At 34.1% G+C, this 18,713-nt stretch overlaps 1 protein-coding gene and 1 long non-coding RNA gene across 5 annotated transcripts in view; one reads left to right on the top strand and one right to left on the bottom strand.

The window, feature by feature from the left end:
- The window catches only part of slo (calcium-activated potassium channel slo), a 113,305-nt gene that overhangs the window by 87,999 nt on the left and 6,593 nt on the right, over positions 1-18,713 (top strand). For 2 of the 4 annotated variants that reach the window (XM_069135605.1, XM_046621338.2), the window contains exons 12-20: positions 165-320; positions 462-538; positions 7,705-7,755; positions 10,849-10,869; positions 13,480-13,542; positions 14,978-15,010; positions 15,118-15,253; positions 17,099-17,158; positions 17,923-18,319. In XM_069135605.1, coding sequence (XP_068991706.1) covers positions 165-320; positions 462-538; positions 7,705-7,755; positions 10,849-10,869; positions 13,480-13,542; positions 14,978-15,010; positions 15,118-15,253; positions 17,099-17,158; positions 17,923-18,319 — 994 coding nt within the window. Of the gene's footprint in view, positions 1-164; positions 321-461; positions 539-2,158; positions 2,195-5,339; positions 5,409-7,704; positions 7,756-10,848; positions 10,870-13,479; positions 13,543-14,977; positions 15,011-15,117; positions 15,254-17,098; positions 17,159-17,922; positions 18,320-18,713 lie in introns of all 4 variants that reach the window. The other 2 variants (XM_069135607.1, XM_069135606.1) reach the window with 2 other exon arrangements.
- Positions 4,987-6,105, bottom strand: LOC124216639 (uncharacterized). The gene is made up of 3 exons (XR_006882649.2): positions 6,003-6,105; positions 5,327-5,540; positions 4,987-5,257 (listed from the first exon to the last, which is right to left on the bottom strand). It is a non-coding gene; the product is annotated as an uncharacterized lncRNA (long non-coding RNA).

Raw genomic sequence — 18,713 nt, 5'->3', positions numbered from 1 at the left:
TTTGGCGCAGGGGAAAATATTTCCAAACTATCGTGTGGGGAAAAAAGCAAAAGGAAGGAGAAGGAAAGGGCAAGAAAAAAAAAAACAAATTCACTCCTGAATATTGACCCAACGGGATGTTGCACAGGCAAGTATCGTACGTTATTCAACGATATTTCTCCCAGGTTGTGCTTCACGAAATTGAAGCTATTGCTGCTGGCAATCGAGATAAAGGGGGACGCCGGGAACGATAGCAAGATTTCGATCAATCCGCGTGGGGCAAAGATCGCGGCGAACACTCAGGGATTTTTTATTGCTCAATCAGCCGACGAGGTGAAGCGGTGAGTTTCGACGTTGCGGTATTATTGACATTATTGTTGTTTTTGTTGTTACATGGATAGTGAAACGGGTAGCGGGAATGATATTTAATCAACAATGATGATATTTAATCAACAATATATACAATTGGATTTTATTTTCAGAGCGTGGTTTTACTGCAAGGCTTGCCACGACGACATCAAAGATGAGACTTTGATCAAGAAATGCAAATGCAAAAACTGTAAGTTTATTCTATTCACAATTAACGTTAACATCGTGAAAAATATAACATTATCCTACGTATACGTATAAATGTCTAGAACGCCTATAATATATTCGTTTCTCCGTGACGATGTGTTATAAAATACACGTAAAACCGCGTTGTGAAACTTTGCCGCATTGTTTGCTACACATGTAGCGAAAATCTCCGGTGAGATGATGATCTTTTGATTGGGTAGAGAAATTTTTTCAATCTTATGGCGAAAGAACAAGAGAAGCAGTTAAGAATCAGACTAATAAAAAAGAAAAAAAAAGTAAAACAGCAAATGAAAAAGGAACGAACTCATGGCAAATAACGTTGCGTAAACTCGTTTGCGTATAAATTTGATAGATTTGATTGTAATAATTGGTTTCATAAAATTTAACGGTGCCTGAAAAGTAAACTAAGCTAAAGGGGAGACAAAAAAAAAATAAATAAATAAAATCATCACTCAAACGCGTCGACTTAACACAGCTGAGATAATTTGATCCCCATTTGTTTATTAACTTTTTTATACGGTGCTTTGAAAATTTGAAATTTTTTTTTTTTTTTTTTTTTTTTCCAATCATTCGTCTTTACCACGTGAATTATTAAACCTGTTACAAAACCACCAAAATTGATTTTTGCAAATCAAGGAAAGAAATGTTTCATTTTTTGAAATTAAACATTTTCACGCAAGATTCAGAAAGGAGGGATGTTTTTTTTTTCTTGTACGTTTTGTAAAACGTTGCTTTCAGTTTTTTTTTTTTTTTACATTCTTACTACAACACGTACTGTACCTTGCATTTGTTTTCTAAAATTTTATCACCAGAGTATAAACAGGTAAGGAAAATAGAAAAACAGACAGAAACAATTTCGACAACGACCTGTTTCTTGTTTATATTTAATTTTTTTTTTTTTTGACACGGTTCACACAAATCAATTCGGGTGTTGTCAATATCGGTTTAAAAATTCGCAGGGCAAAGACGAGGTATAGAAAAAACAAAAAAAAAAAAAAGAAAGAATTTGACATTTGTCACGCGGAAGGTTTTCGACGGTCGTAGTAACGTGAAAAATCATTGGGAAAATGAAAATATGTCACGGCCAAAACCGTTTACTTGGTCGGCCTGGCTATACCCATACGTACATAGGTATCTACACGACATACGTATATACAGGTACACGGGATGCATACCTGAATATATGTATAATACCTATGTATACATGTACGTGTAGGTGTGAGTAATCTGTCAAATAAAAACGACAGCCTTCAGAGTCGACGTCAAAAAATCGTACGGTATGAGTAACTGTAACGTGTTTGAAAGAAAAAACAAACGAATGAAAACAGAATAAAAAAAAAGAAAAAAATAACAACAAAACAAATAAATATAATAACGACACGCACTCGATGCGAAAGAGATTTTTTTTTCAACGATTCGAAAACTGTAAAAAGGTGCAATAGACTTGTTTTTGACGATTTTGACGAAAAAAAAAAAGATTAAGAGAAAAAAACAAGATGAAAAACATGACGAAATGGTGACATGAAAAAAAAAAAAAAAAAAAAAAAAAAAATCACACACGACACGTTTGATACAATGCTCTTTGTGATATATTATTATCTAGTGGGGCAACAGCAGCGCTCCTGGGGCCGTGACCTAGGTAACGTCTCTTGGTCTCTACTCGCTCGCTTAATATATATATATATATACACGTATATATACTGTATATATAATATAAATTTCTTTTTTTTTTTTTTTTATCCTTACTCTTTCTCTTCATTACTTACTTCTTCTAATTATCCACATTCTATAAATATATAACAACGATAAGTATACATATATATATATATAATAATAATAATATAACAAACATCTATATCTTCTCTCTGTCTGTCTCTCTATCTCTATTCTCTTCTATCTCTTTCTATACTTTTCCACTCCACTTGCTTATATAATACATTTAATCTTCTATTGTTATCCATTCCTTCCTTCCCCCCCCCCCCCCCCCCCCCTCCCTCTATACACATATACATGCATACATCGTATATGTGTATCGATACCGCGAATCTATTTTTCATCCGTCATATATATATGCAATCGTGCGTAATTCTTTTTTTTTTTTTTTTTTTTTTGTAATCGTTTCTCTTTGAACACTTTTTTTTCACACCGCGGTCTCTCCTCTCACGATCAGTCAATCTACGGAGAGGTAGTGGAAGAAAAAAAAAAAAAAAAAACCAAATTCTAGTTCATTCTTTTCGTTCCATTACGTTCACGTATTATTATACGCGAATTAATATATCGCTGATACGACAATTAGATACACAATATTGAAACATGACTGAGATGAAAAGTGTAAGCGTTAATCGCAATCGATCGGTAATTCATTAATTATTATTGCATTTTAATACCCTGATATTACATACATATATGATTTCGGATTATTTTTTTTTATTAATTTTAAAAAACAATACCTTCTGTACATATATATAAAATTGAGCCAAAAATTATTTCCAATCGGGAGAATTTTTTTCTCACTAAATAGGTCCCTTTAAGACCCTAGATTCGATAGGTTAGTTCCTTTGGCTCACCCTAATATACATGAATATGTATATTGCAACGCTGGTTGCGCGATATTCCATTCAATCGTCATTACATTATTGATTATATTATATTACATTACAAATTTTTCAAATAATTAAAAATTCGCTCGATAACAATAAAGCGGAATATCGAAATGGCAAAATACTGTCGTTCGGTCAGCAACGGTCAATTTCCGCCCGACTGCCGTACGATATGTATATACTTGTATGTATGTATGTATATATATGTATACATATATTATTAACAATAAGATACTAGCTTGCACTTTGTTATGTGCCCTCCGTCCGCCTTGCCTGCATGACAATAGCTCTCTCGGGTTAACATACATAATTATAGTTAAAAATGGAAATGATTATTATATTTAAAATTTGTTTTATAAAAGGAGAAAAGCAGTTCGAAGCTGCAGTTATTAACGGCTGTACACCTGTAACCTGAAATCCATATATTTTTATTGCCTGCCATTTATACCTATAGCGTGACAGCTGTCATTGATGAAAAATGCAAAAAAAAAGACAAAAAAGAAAAAAAAAAAACAAACAAAGACAAAAACTAAAACAAAACAATCCCTTTTCCACATTACTCGTTGTAACAATAATGTTTCAGCGTTAGGTTCGTGATAGTTTTTTTTTTTTTTAAACATTTTTTTTTTTCTTCATATCTTATGGTTTTTTTTTCTTTTTTTTCTACTTTCATCGTCATCTCTTTATCCTTTCGATGTAAAGTTTTATACCTTGTTCATCGGTGTATTACACGTGCGGACAGAGGAGTACGAAGAGGATCTATCCCGAATCGTTGCGCGTACCTAAAATGCTCCATGTAACCTGTTTATTTAAACACGGTTACACGGCGTTGCGGATTTCGGCGCGTGTAAATGATAATTCCGCGGATAATTCATTAAGCATTGCAGCTGAGGTGAGGAAACAAGGAAATGGAGAAAAAAAAATCACCCATCCGAAAAACTCGGAATATACACGAACCATATACCTACACATATACATATATTTATACAATGTATTTGTTTTCATTCTTTCATTTTTTTCATTTTTTTTTATTATTTCTCATTCGCGGGTTCCAAAGCCCGGTTCGAACCGTAATTCATTATCCACAGAGATTATATCCCTGATTTTTGTTATCGCGGTAAATTATAATTGACCAACTTTCGCCGTCTACGATTTTGGGTATAACATTAACGTCCCAATTTTAATCGCACACTAATTTCAACCTAAACCCTGGGCAAACGAAGGAAACGTTTGAACGCGGCAAACTTCACATCGAGTTCCTTTCACCACTTGCAAGGCTAATAGCGTTAGTAATCTTAACGGCAACTAATAATACTAATTGACAAACGTTAGAGCTGCTATAAAATATTATATATATATGTGTATATAGACGCGTAGAGTATCATTGGAACGTTTTCCCAGCTGATGTTGTACCTAATAATACACGTACGTACGCAACTTGTACGTGTTGCGATTAATTGTACATACCTACTTCACCGTACACGTATATACTATGAATATACGATACATACAGTTACAGTATATAATATACCTGGTTCATAGATTAATAGATTGATTAAACATTACGCCACGTATCTATGATCTCAGGTTGTGTCTCTGCGCTTGTGTTTCCGTCGACTCACACATTCCGTGTTCACGCGTTGAAACCATACCTCTTTGTACAAGGGTGGTTAGTTTTTCAACTTTTTATTTTAACCTGCCACTAGAGAAATTTGTTACCAATACTCGGATAAAAAAAAAAAAACAAAAAAAAAGTCGTAAAACCCGGAGGAGACGGGAAAATATATATAATAATAATAATTTTTCATTTATTTTCATGTCCACACCTCACGGACTTTTTTTTTTCTACAGTACTTGTCTCAAATTTTTCGATCGGTACGTTGAGAAAAAAGAAAAGTTAAAAAACTGGAACAACCCTACTTCAGACAGTTGATAATACATACATGAATTTCAAGTGTAATTAATACAACATTTATCGTTCCGTCTCACCCAAGACTTCCGTGAATTATATTCATCCCTCACCTGTCCGAAAGTAATTGGGACAAAGTACCTACTTTTTGTAAAATAGTTATCCGACATAACGTCCGAACGTTGATCGTGACCTGTGTAACAATATCGCATATCAGACTTTTTATATCACCCACCCTACGTCAGGTTGAGACTGAACAAACCGGCTTTTTCCAGATGTGGGGATGATGATGATGCAGACTGGCATGGTGAAGGGGGGCTCTGCCTACCGCAGTTACCTTGACGGTACGCTTCTTTTCAACACCCCTTATCCAAATACACCCCGTAATCACCCGATTCCCGCTCGTCCCATTGTCAAAACGTTTTACTCGATTACCGTCGAAAGCTGTCTGGTGTTTTCATCGTTCCGCGTAAACTCTGTTGACAATTGGACAAAATTTTTTTTTTCACACCCATCCCATTTCTGCGATTACATAACATCGACGTAATATTACGTCGCTGTCACTCCAACTATCTCCCAGCGCATTATTCGTTCGCCAATACCGTACCCTTATTTATAACACTACAATTCGCGTGCAGGCTTGTTAATTATTAACGGTGTATTTAAAGAAGTGGATGAATTTTCGGAATTTATATTGTCAAGTTCGATCTCGGCTTTATTTTTATTCAATATCATGTATTATATATATAACATATATTAAGAAAAAAATAAAATAATAATAAGAATAATATGCAAAAGAAGCTTGATACACGTGCCTTTTTTCGACAAAATTTAGAACGAAAATCAATACGGAACAATTGCTTTTCCGAGGTGTAAATTGCGAAAATTCACCCAATTTTTCATCCCTCTATTCGTACGTATAATTATAAACCATTTACTTGGATAATTCGGCTTTTCGACAAACCGTAGGACTATCGCCCGGCTTACTATATACGTTAAAATACTTTTTACACTACGAGCTTAACTAAACACTGTGTATAAATGGAGCTTGTGTAATTACTTGACTGTTGCATTAAGTGTGCGCTTCGTTATTCAACCTGTATACGTATAATAATACAATAACTCGCGTCAATTATTGCCATGCATATTACAGAAAAAAAACAAATGTTGTTATTTTGTTTTTGTTTCTCATACGTCAAGCTGCTATTGTTTATTGTTAAAGAACTGGCGCGTGGCACACACACACACACACATATGTTATATAAAATGCATCACAGCTGTTAATGTCGTGGAAAGGGCCGTGTATTTTTTATCTGTGTATGTGATATGCAGTGAAAAGCTTTCGTTATACAATGTTTTTTTTTTTTTTTTTTTCTTCTTCTTCTTTCCTCTCTCAAACATTCTTTCACACAATCCGACAGGAATGTCAACAATTCAACGCCTCACACAATTTCGCACACGAATTTATGATCAGTTTGACGAATTTTATCGTTAAAATAAATTGTTACGAATACGTCCGCAATGGTGCAAGAATGAATATACAACGATGATTCGTTCGATGCCCAGGGTTTAAAATTTACAACGTCACCCATCACACTGCATCTCTCATAATAATAATAATAATTATTGTTGCTACTGTTATTGTTATTGTAATTATCGTTATTATCGTTATTATTATTGCTATCGTTATTATTATTATTATAATTATCATTATTATTATTATTATTATTATTATTGTTACTACTACTACTACACCCGCAAAAACAGAAACAGAATCACATATTTTCCACTAATTGTTACCGAGCGCAGATGTGAAACGTTTAATTAGGATGTAAGAAATTCGCCAAGTAATTAAGCGATTAGGGTGAAAAACAGTTTGCAAAAAGTTTAGATTACGTTTCGTTTGGCACATCAGGGCGATGGCAAGCTGTATACGGATTTGTAAATGTAGTCGAGAGGTTTTGATGGAGGGCGGTTATAGGTTGCGGATGTGTGATAATAATAAATGATAGAGGAGAGCGAGGAGCAAAGTGGAAAAAGAGAAAAGAGGAGTGATTGATTGGATTGATTGGATTGATTGATTGATTGATTGATTGGTCGAATCGCGTTGTTAAAAACAGATCACGGTATGTATATATGTATATGATACATGCGCGTACGTTTAAAACTGTCGAAAAGATGCTGGAGAAATTAAAAAAAAAAAAGCAAAGAGCATAAGAGCAAAGACCAAAGACCCCTGCCTATATACCCATAATATGTTCTATAATATATACGTATGCAAACATATACGGCGTTATTTGGAAGAGGCACGATGATGCGTATGTGAGAAACGAAGTGGAGAGAGAGAAAAAAAAAGAGACCAAGCGGGGATGACAAAAAAAAAAAAAAAAACAATCGACCGACAAAATTAGTAACGATCGAAATGTGATTGAAATGGGAGAACGGAAACGGAAAATGAAAAAAATGAAAATGACGTCGTTTGAGGGAGAGCGAGAGAGAGAGAGAGAGAGAGAAAAAAAAATGAAATAAAAAAAATAAAAAATAAAAAAACAAAAACCCAACCACGCCCCCGAATCTACGCTGAAATTAATTTGTTGATGTGAAGACTAACAGCTCTGGTTCTCTTCTCCATTCGGGCAGTGGCCACATTCCGGAAGGGCGTGAGGGCTGTTCAGATGGTCGGACGAGCAAGTACGTATCACTGAGAGTAGAATTGTGTCTCGTGTGTTCCCGGTGTATTATTATTATTATCATTATTATTATCATTGTTATTATTGTTATTGTTACAATCATTATTACTGTCATTCCTGTCATTACTGTTATCGTCATTGTCGTCGTTGTCACTACTCGTTAAGATCCGTTACGTAGATCCCTTCGTTGTCGGGAAGAATCGATGCACATCGGATGATTTAAAACGATCCGTTTGAGAAATTTTATCGTACGTACTTATTCGCGGCTTGATTAGATCGGAGATCGTTTGTTCTTCGGAGAGTCGAGATGTTTTTAACAGTTTTTATACGTACGATTGAAACGCCGATTTTACATTAGTGTATGGTTTTAATTAGGACACCGGATTAATATGTAATTATAAATATTTTATGTTTATATTATTTTCATTGGTTATTTGGTATTCTTTGTATGAGGTTTGATTTTCGTAGACAGAAAATGCAAGTCTGTATTGTATGAAGATGTTTTGTAATTTTTAATGCATACTTATCCGGGCCCTACTTATAATATGCTCTGTTTATAATACCGGAAACTTGATTATATCGTGAAATTTTTTGTTTATTTAATAGATTTCTTACGATTTGTTTGTATCGATTAGAGACTGTAATTTCTGTCATTGAGTATTCCTACATTTACCGACCCAGCAAAGTCAAAATTTTTTTTTTTTTTTTTTTTCCCCGTATTGAACAAACAAATTAACGGAAAGGTTTCGAAATTCGCTTCTTCGTAGCAGAATCAAAAAAATAAACAAAGGCTTGGAACGTCTCACTCGACATGTACGACGAATGAAAAAGTTACCTTGACTGCACGGGAAAACGATTCAAAAGGCCTGTATTATCAAACGCGAAGACTTTGCATTAAGTGTTAACAAATTCAGATAAACAACATCGTTTAATTAGTTTAAACGGTGAACACTTACACCGGTTGTTGAGATTGTGATTAGCAATAGTTCGTTTCATTCGTTGATTATGAATTATTCTTCGTAAATCGTTTGTCGATTGTTAAAAAAAATTGTGCCCAACTTAAGTTCTTAAATTACTTCCTAAGTAGTTCTAACATCCCGATCGCAGTTCGCGTTACGTCCATACTTCGTATTGTTTATTTTGTGGTTTGTTTAACGTATCTGTTGTTGTTTTCATCAAGGATCTCACAATCACGCTCATCTTCATTTTCGTTGTATATTTTATCATACGATACAGTCGTAGGTATATCGGTATTGTATACCAACGAAAAATAAACCGTAATAACAATGTATTTTCTAGCCCCGTTCGTTTTCAGGACAAAATGAAAAAAAAAAAAAAAAAAAAAACGATTATGCCTGCAATAACGAGAATTGAAGGCATAATTAACTATATCTGCGTATTAACAAAAATCATCGTACTATCGAAATATTCTTGCGATTGCAAAAATTTAACACAACTCTGCTAGGTTGATTTTTATAAACGTGCAGGGAGGCTTACTCGCGAAATTTTATACATGTGTAGAGTATGGATGGACAAACGGTATCTCTCTAAAAAAAAAACAATAAATATTACTGTAACAACGTCGGTAATATAACATAGATTAGTTAGTAACGAAAGATGAAGAAAGAAAGATAAAATTAAAAGAAAAATTGGCCCCAGCGTAGTAATAACATTTTTAATTAAATATATTATAGTGTTTGCGCCGTATTGATGTGGTGTTTTATCGTTTATTTTTTTTAAAATTATTTGTTCATCCTTAAGGTTCTTTCGACACGTATTTTACGATGTGTATATTTTGGTTTTCTCGCTGTTGTCGTTTGATTTTTATATCTTATTTTCTGTTTTCCTTTTTTTTTTTTTTTTTTTTTCGGTCGTTCACTTCACTTTTCCTCGTCGTTTTTACGTTAAAAACTCTTGCAACTAACTTGGTTCACGTTATTACATACATACATATGTATATATATATATAACTGTTGTTTGAATGTAGTTAACAATTTGTTTATTGTATCAAGGTTTGTGAGTGTATTTTTCGTTAGATGGTTTTCTTTAATCGTTGTCGGCAAAACGTGAGGGTTAAAAAAAGACGAAGGTAAAACTTAGAAACGACCCAAGGATAATCGATTTCAATATTTACTATTCATCAATTCCGGAAGCGTATTACGTTAGTTTTTTTTTTTTTCTCTCTTCTTCTCCTTTTTTTTCTAAATGTCATATAGTCTTTTATATTAGCATATCAAATACATAAATATTATACGTACGTGTATATTTTTCTTATGCATCGGTGTCTTGTTACGCATTACATATATATATATATATATATTTTTTTCTTTTTTTCATTTCGTTAAAAAACTTTGTACATTGTACGTGCGTGTTATTCAGGTCAGGTAAAATTATCGTTGTCGCAAGCCTGATGGAGTTTTAGTTGTCAATGCTTCAGATCAAAGTGAAAATCGGAAAAGTTGGTTAGTTGCGTGCGTATGCGGTGTGTGGGAATAAGAAAAAAGACAAAAAAAAAAAAAGAAGAAAAAAGACACCACCATCAATCGTATCCAACATATTTCTATATATACATATGTTAAAAATTTGCCCGATGATGAAAAAAGATCAATACTTACCAGTTGCGTATAAATTTTCGTACTGTTCTTACCGTAATACAATTGATGGAAGATTTTTCTCTCCTACCGCATATTATATCAGATACATATAATAATGTAACCGTTCAGACGATGATTGTATCATTTCGTTAGAACAAGATAGCAAAAAATCAAACACGCGAAACTTCGTACATACATACATTAATTATATACATACATATACGTCGTTGATTTACATTCATATCCCTCCCCCCCCCCCCCTATTATTTATTATCATCGTTATTACTACACATAAACTCGATTAAATCATACACGTATCGGATATTATTATTTATGTATTCATATACGTATACGTATTAAAACTACGTGTATACGTATATATGTATACATGTATATATCTTATAAACGTCGAAATCGTGTGTATTTATTATACGCATATATACTAACTGTCTGTATGTCTATCTATCTCTGCCTGTTACCTTCCGTCCTCTACTACGTAGGCGAGGACTTCTCGTATGCAAGTAAGTTTGAAGAGGCAAACGCAACCTCTTTATCTTTCACTTTACCTTATACGTATTATAATCGTTATCACTCGTTGTGCGTTTCTTTTTTATTATACGTTTATTTGTTGTTCATAAGTTTTTTTTTTTTTTGTTTTTCTTGACTTTGATTTTTTTCTAGTTTCGTTCCGTTCAAACAACAACTGTATAACCACCCAACCATTACTACACTTAAATAATTATTGTTACATATGTGAAAGTAACATTATTCAAATGCGATATACCTGCGTCATTAAATGCTGCAGGATGAAATTTTTTATCCGACACATCTTGTACGTTTTCTGATGTTCGTATGCGGTGTAGGATTTTCCCATGTTATAAACAGTCATCAATTACAGTACAACGCTGTCACTGCCCCATTGAGTTATACCTGAGTTTAGCATTCACTTGTACCAACGTCTGTGATAGTTGAAGAAAGAAATCGCCCCCCGCCCTACTTGAGTAAAATAAAAAAAAAAAAATGAAACGCACGAATAAAAACAATTTTGCACATTTACCGGGGGAAAACTTGCAATGTTTGTTAATTTGTACGAAATCATACCGATGAATATACACTCATCGTCGGCCAAATTGAAGAACGATGTGCTCAATTTTTTTTTTTTTTTCCATTTCTCAAAAATTTTCATCCGCCATCATCATTCGTCGCAATCATCTTCGTCGTCGTATTTTTGCGTTGCAAAAAGGATGAGAAAAAAAATTGAAATAAACAACAACAGCAACAACAACGACATGTTGCACAACAGTATCCTGGTAAATGCGCAGAACTGTGTATTATATAGCGAGATTATCCCGTGTAAGATTATATTCCTTTCTCCCGCAATCCCGCACCATTAAAGAAAAAAAAAAAAAAGAAAAATGAAAAAAAAAAATCCTGGCAGTGAGTAACTATGTATATATACATATATATCGCCTATGTACCTTATATATACCTTATATAACATTTAATAGTTGTACTAATTTTCTTACACTCTGCCTAACTTTTTCTGTCTTTCTCTCTTACTTTCCCCATCTCTATCTATCTATCTATCTATCTATCTATCTATCTATCTATCTATTTATCTATCTATCTATTCCTCTTATTTTTTCTTACTTCCTCTCTCTCTCTCTCTCTCTTCTCTTTTTTGTACTGCAATATTGTTTGATGCTGCCATGAGAGAAACAAAAAAAAAAAACAACAAATTTGACCGCTATTTTCCTACATACCTGCTAATGCGTCTACCTCGCTATATATACCTTATACCTGATTTGTATATACATATATAAATTATATATACCTACTCTGATATATTACACGTTTGATTCACGGATAATTTTCTATAACGCACTTAAATACGATTTTCACCGCTTATATTTGTATTATCATTGATACGTATGTATAGCTGCGCACAAATTATATATATATATATATATATATATATATATTTTTTTTTCTCCGTACGTCGCATGAATCTATCGTAGTAGACATTATTTTCAGTATTATACGGTATACGCACAATGTACAAATGTATTAGGTATGCGCACGCTATTTTCTTACCGTAGTATACATACCATGAATAATGAGTTTGAATTAACATGTAGCTGCAATTTTGTGTGCAAAATGCGTTTTTACTCTTCATTCCGTATACATAGAGCATGCTCGATGTAGTTTACAATATTTCTAAACATACTCTGTATTCTTTAGTAGAATATCGAGAAACGAAAGTAGAGGATAAAGAATTTTCAATTTTGCATTTCTATTTTTCATAATCTATGCTTCAATATAACGATATCGTAGATTTATCTATAATATTTTTATATTTACGATGGTTAAGAATTTGCACGATGCATTTTAATTTTTATATACATATGACTATTGTTCACCTACCTATACATAGTATACATATATTATGTATATGTACAAATACCTTGAAAAATTGTAGGAGAAGAAAATCGAAAAACGGCAAAAAAAAAAAAAAAAAAAACAGTCTTCGCACGACACGAGTATAGCATAAATCACGATTTCACGATCGCGCAGGAAATATATCCGATGAAATTCTGATTCCATATTTTTTCTCGTGTTTTGCGATCAATTGTTTTTTTTTTTTTTGTCTTCTACACAAGCAGCTCGGGTTATAACGTACAAATGAATGATTAAATGAATAATAAAATTGCAAATAAATTTTTGAGCTCGTTTAATATTCGATTCTGACTCTTGCGCTCAACAATCTCGTTACTATACCGGTTGGTTAGTTTTGGTGCGATATAAAAATTAGGATGAAAGAAAGAAAGAAAAAACATTAAATCTGCAAGAATAATTTTTCTCGTCTGGTCGTTCCGTTTTTAAAATTAAAATTATTTGAAAGTAGAAGGAGAATATCTTGAATCAATTTTATAACTGCTGCTTGTGTGGGAAGTTTTGGCAGATGATGAAATGAAAAACTTGTGAAAAATTTGTCAAAATCAATATTATATCAGCTTTTTTTTCTTTTTTTTTTTTCCATATCTGAGGGTGATTTACAATTCCGGTAAACTAGTGTATAAGTAGTGGATAAATAGGATAGGGTAGCTAATATGTGTAGTGGTTTGTTACAGACGACCACCATCCTCCCCCCACATTCACTCCGCCAGAACTACCCAAGATGGTTCACGTGCGAGGTACAGTCACACCTCTCTCTCATTCGTACCTGTCGCAGCAGCTTGAAAATTAAGCTCCCGCAACCCGCTTTCCCACCATTCGTACCGCGTATAAACATATATGAATAAATATATACCTATATATATATATATTTATAATTATAAAATGTATTTTTATTCACTCAACAAAGACAGCTCGTATATTCACCGCAATATTTTCTTATATCAATTTTGTACGGCTCGAGTCGCAAAGCGGTTATTATAATTATGGAACAATCTGCACACGTGCATGCAGCAAGCTTTCACTACAATTTCACAACTTTTCAGTTTTTGAATTCATTTATTTTTTTGGAGGGTGGGGGGGAGATTTTTCGCCGGTTGAAGCTCAACGGAATTTGTTCAATTCTCCTCTACGGGACGACGATGATAGTTTATATCGAAAGAGAGAGAATGGTCCGTATCGGTTTCGAATTCAGAGGAAAGAAGTAAAAAAAATTAAAAAAGAAAAATAAAATATAAAAAAAAAGGAACGGAAAAAGGAAAATAATCTAATAGGTTGTAAAAAGTGAATTTGTTACTGTAATCGTTTATGTTTGTTACATTGAAATACGTTTTATTAACTCGCATGTTATTTTAATTTGACCGCAGACAAAATATGACGTTTCAACATAATATCTGTGATCGTATACAACGTTTTTATCTAAATACGTAGTGTTGTGTTTTAATGTGATAATTGATCGTTTGCATGCAAAGCGCTTGATTGACTTGAGGAAGGGAGAAAGTAAATAATGAAATTTGAAACGACGAAAACGCAACAAAAAAATCGACAAAAAAAAAAAAAAAAAAATTACCGAATATAAATAAAGAAATCGAATGGATGCACAAGTAGATTATTATACAGTAAAATTGTAGTTCTGTAGTAAACTGTACGAATTATTATTTTGGGGCCAGGTCAAAGGGGTATGTGTATACACTCCTCGGAACAGGGTGAAAAAATATTTAATTTTTTTTTATACACCGCCAAATTCGCTGCAGTGAAGTTTTTTATTTCATCACGATGTGGCCTTAATCGCGAGGTGTATATGCAAACCCTTCTTGACAGACATACGGTTTATTTTTTTTGTTTTTTTTTTTTCACTCAATTTCAACGAAGATAATAGTTTTACATAGGTATATATTATATAAATGTAATTAAAAAATCAGAAATCGCGTACACTGTATGCACATTTAAATAATTTAATCGGCACTACCCCGGATCGCGTTTGAAACTCACAATCATAGAATTTTGGCACATGCAATAACGGCGATTAGTTGGAAAGTTCGTTTTTCGATGGAAGTATAATCCTGAAAACAATGTTAAAAAATTGATAAACGCACTGTGGCTTGCACTTGTATGATTAGCTGGTAAAATCATCGGTATCGAGTCGCTGTATAATTATCGATTTCTTCGTTGTAGGTGAGATAAGCCGAGAACGAGACGATCTAAACGGTGAGTTGAAAGTTGTTACGATTTTCGATTGATTGAATAAAATTACAAAAAAAAAAAATAAGAAAAAAAGAAAATACGGGGATTAAATTCGTCCTTTTTTATTCCAGCGATGAGAAATCATCGAAATTCGGTCGGCATGACGCTGATGAACTCGACGAAGCAAGTGAACAAGGTGAAACCGAACGTGAACAGAACGCCGAACGATAGTTTGTCCAGTCCTAACCAGTCGTACAACAACCAGAGGTAAGTACGAGCATCCCGTGAGTAAATTTTTTCTTTATTTCTTCTACTCTTCATTTTTATCCCTCGTCACTTGATTATACATGTAACGCGCGGTAAATTTTTCATCCTGCAGTAGAAGCAGTCGGTCGATATTACCTGAGAATATTTAAATACCAGGCAATTGTTTAACATTGAATTATTGGCGTACCTCGTTTGAAAATCAGGCGATGGTACTTTCATAGGTGAAATATATTATACTCTCAATACCCACCATTCTTGTTTTCTAATAGACGAAAGTCATTATTATCGATTGAAATTTTACAGTACGGATACGTGAAAATGATTGTGATTGAAAATAAATTGCATAAAATTTTATTTAAAGAAGAGAACATTAAATACATACAGTTTTTTTAAACTGCTATATATTGCTTGGTAGCAATATCTTGTTATATAATATTACACGAATATTACACATTGAAAATATATTTCACTCACTCTCTCATATTTCTGTTACAATTATACACGCATATCGATGTATAATGATTCTGTATACCGAGAGAAATTTCCAGTCGTCATTACTCTACAGATATTAGAAACTATTTTTATTCTGTACTGTAGTCGAAAAATATAGTTCCGGGTGCAAAGTGATAACGAGTTTTGTAGCTGTAACCAGAAAATTTAGCGTTTGTGATTATTCTTTTTGATTATTATTACCGAAAATAAAGAGATTCAAAGTTGCGATAATCAGAAAATTTAGTATCGATAACTTTAATCTAACACTAAATAGTTACTTGTACAACATTGCTACGTGATTCCAACGAATATTTGAACCGTTACTGAAACGATAACCATATTAGCAATATTTTCTAGTAACTATAACAAATGAAATTTTTCCCAGTGTACAGTATACAGAGTGATTATTTATCGACGAAATGGTCCGTCGTCTGCTACATAGTTGAATGCGCATGCGCTAAAATTTGAGAGCAGCTGTTTGGCAGGGCGACCAACGGTCATAAATTCGAACGACGGATAACCTGAAAAATTTTGTCGGCTGTTGGCGTTGAACGCAACTGTCGATGACGACTGTGAAAATTTTTGAGGTTACGTCGACGACGGTTGGTCACCCTGACAAACAATCGCTCTCGAATTGTTGCGCGTGCGCATTAAATCGTAGCAGACGACGCGGCATTCTATCGATAGATAATCATTCTGTACATCTACATCTACTACATGCGCAACATAGACATACCTCCTCGCTGCAGGCTTATAGTAATGAATTTCTCGATTTTCGACGAGTGCATCTGTACGATGAATAATCTTAATTAATAACTTTTTGCACCAAAAAACAGCCAAACTGACTGAACTGCAATTTTACACAATAAACCCTGTTAAACCAAGTTAAAAAAAAAAAGCATGCAATTATACTTAAATTGCAAATACATTTTTCATAATTATCATTATCATCACTGTTGTCATAATTACACATGCGTTTATTATTTTCAAGCTCACTAATGGTATACCTATACGTTCAGCTTTGTTGCAATCCTGAATTCATTATATGCTTGTTTATGTTCATCTCGTTCTCAAATTACTGCGATTTTCATTAAAAAGTAAAAAAAAAAAAAAAAAAAAAACACCTGCACTTCAGACGTAAAGAGCAATGGTTGCGTAAAAAAAATTAAATTCTTTTCATCCCTTCTCCCCCCGCCCCGTCATTCATATCCACACGATTCATTCCTGTATACCATCTGAATATGTAAATTGAATAATCGGAGGATGTTATGTCACGCAGAGATTGAGCTGTCGTAACTATACATGTACATATATTAGGAGGGACCAACGTGAAATCACACCTTCTGATTCCAGATCGCAAGAGGAATCTGCATACTCTGGTTACCATCTCGCCTACGAAGTCAAAAAACTCATGTACGCTTATGCTGTTAACACTGTTGTTGGTTTATTTTTTATTTTTTTAAAAAACTTATTTCTTATTATTGTTATTATTGTCATTATTGTATATACGTTGTATACGTTGTAGGTGGAGAGAAAAAAAAAATCCGTCTGTGTTTTTGTGATACGTTGGTACATCTAACCACTTTAACGATTAATACGTTGCATTACGTACTGCTTGCACACTCTATTGTATGCCAATGTATACAGTAGCTAAACAGCCCGCGTTTCTTGATTCGTACGTATGTACGTATGATAACAATATCTTGCATGCCTTTGCCGCTTTTGTAAAACTTTCCTAAAACTCTACCCTTACGCCACATGTGTGCTATATGGAAAAAGGTATCGTAGAGTCGAATATCGGGTAAACTGATTGGCGATGAAAAGTATATAAATAATAGAAGGTGTAAAAAACGAACGATAAGAAAATTTCCTGCATGCGTTAAAAATTTTTCGTATTGTGAACGGGTAGCCCTAATTTAAATTTTTCCACATATCGCGAAGATCGGATTTTTAACGAAGACGAGAATTCACGTGTATGGATTTCGGGATTACGTTCCGACGGTACGAAGAACGAGCATAATTATGTGTTTTTTTTTTCTCTTTCTTTTTTGTACTTTGTTACGCACTTTTACCGCGTGACGAGTCTCTTCCGCTAGATCGAACGTCGAGTATAATGATATCTATTACCAGGAGAGCACCGACGGATCGGTAAAACATTTCCGGCGCATTCGTTTCAGGCCGACGAGCCGGGGCTCGGGCGGTAACAACGTGAACAACAACGGGGGTCTCCAGGTCGGGATAGCCGACGACCAGGCGAAGGACTTCGACTTTGAGAAGACGGAGATGAAGTACGACTCGACCGGAATGTTCCACTGGAGCCCGGCGCGAAACCTCGAAGACTGTATCCTGGACCGGAACCAGGCGGCGATGACGGTGCTGAACGGGCACGTAGTCGTCTGCCTCTTCGCCGATCCGGACTCGCCCCTGATCGGACTGAGAAACCTAGTAATGCCACTGAGAGCTTCCAATTTTCACTACCACGAGCTTAAACATGTAGTTATAGTCGGTGCCGTTGACTATATACGGCGGGAGTGGAAGATGCTGCAGAATCTCCCCAAGATATCGGTTCTGAACGTGAGTGAAACGACACTCGCGAGCCTCGGGCCTCCCCGAGGGGTTGATCGCTCGTGAAATCTGGTGTACACTTTTACAGAAATCTTGTGGAATCCCTTGAAATCTTTGAAATCTCCTGAAATCTTTAGGAATCGCTGTAATTTTCCCTTCCAAAAAATTCTTAGATATCCCATGAAGTCTCTGGTAATCTTTTGAAATCCTCTGAGATCCCTGAAATCTTTTGAAATCTTTCGAGATGCCTGAATTTTTTTGAAATCCGCTGAAATCATCGGTAAATCTTTTGAAATCCTTGAAATCTTTTGAAAACTGTGAAGTTTTCTTTTGAAAATATACTTCGAAATCCCTTGAAATCTTTCGAAACCTCCTGAAATCCTTAGAAATTGCTGAAATTTTC

The sequence above is a fragment of the Neodiprion pinetum genome, chromosome 4 (genome assembly GCF_021155775.2).
Source record: "Neodiprion pinetum isolate iyNeoPine1 chromosome 4, iyNeoPine1.2, whole genome shotgun sequence".
In the NCBI taxonomy this organism is placed as follows: Eukaryota; Metazoa; Arthropoda; class Insecta; order Hymenoptera; family Diprionidae; genus Neodiprion; species Neodiprion pinetum.
The sequence above is the reverse complement of the archived record's forward strand: the minus strand, read 5'-3'. Positions and strand labels throughout refer to the sequence as shown.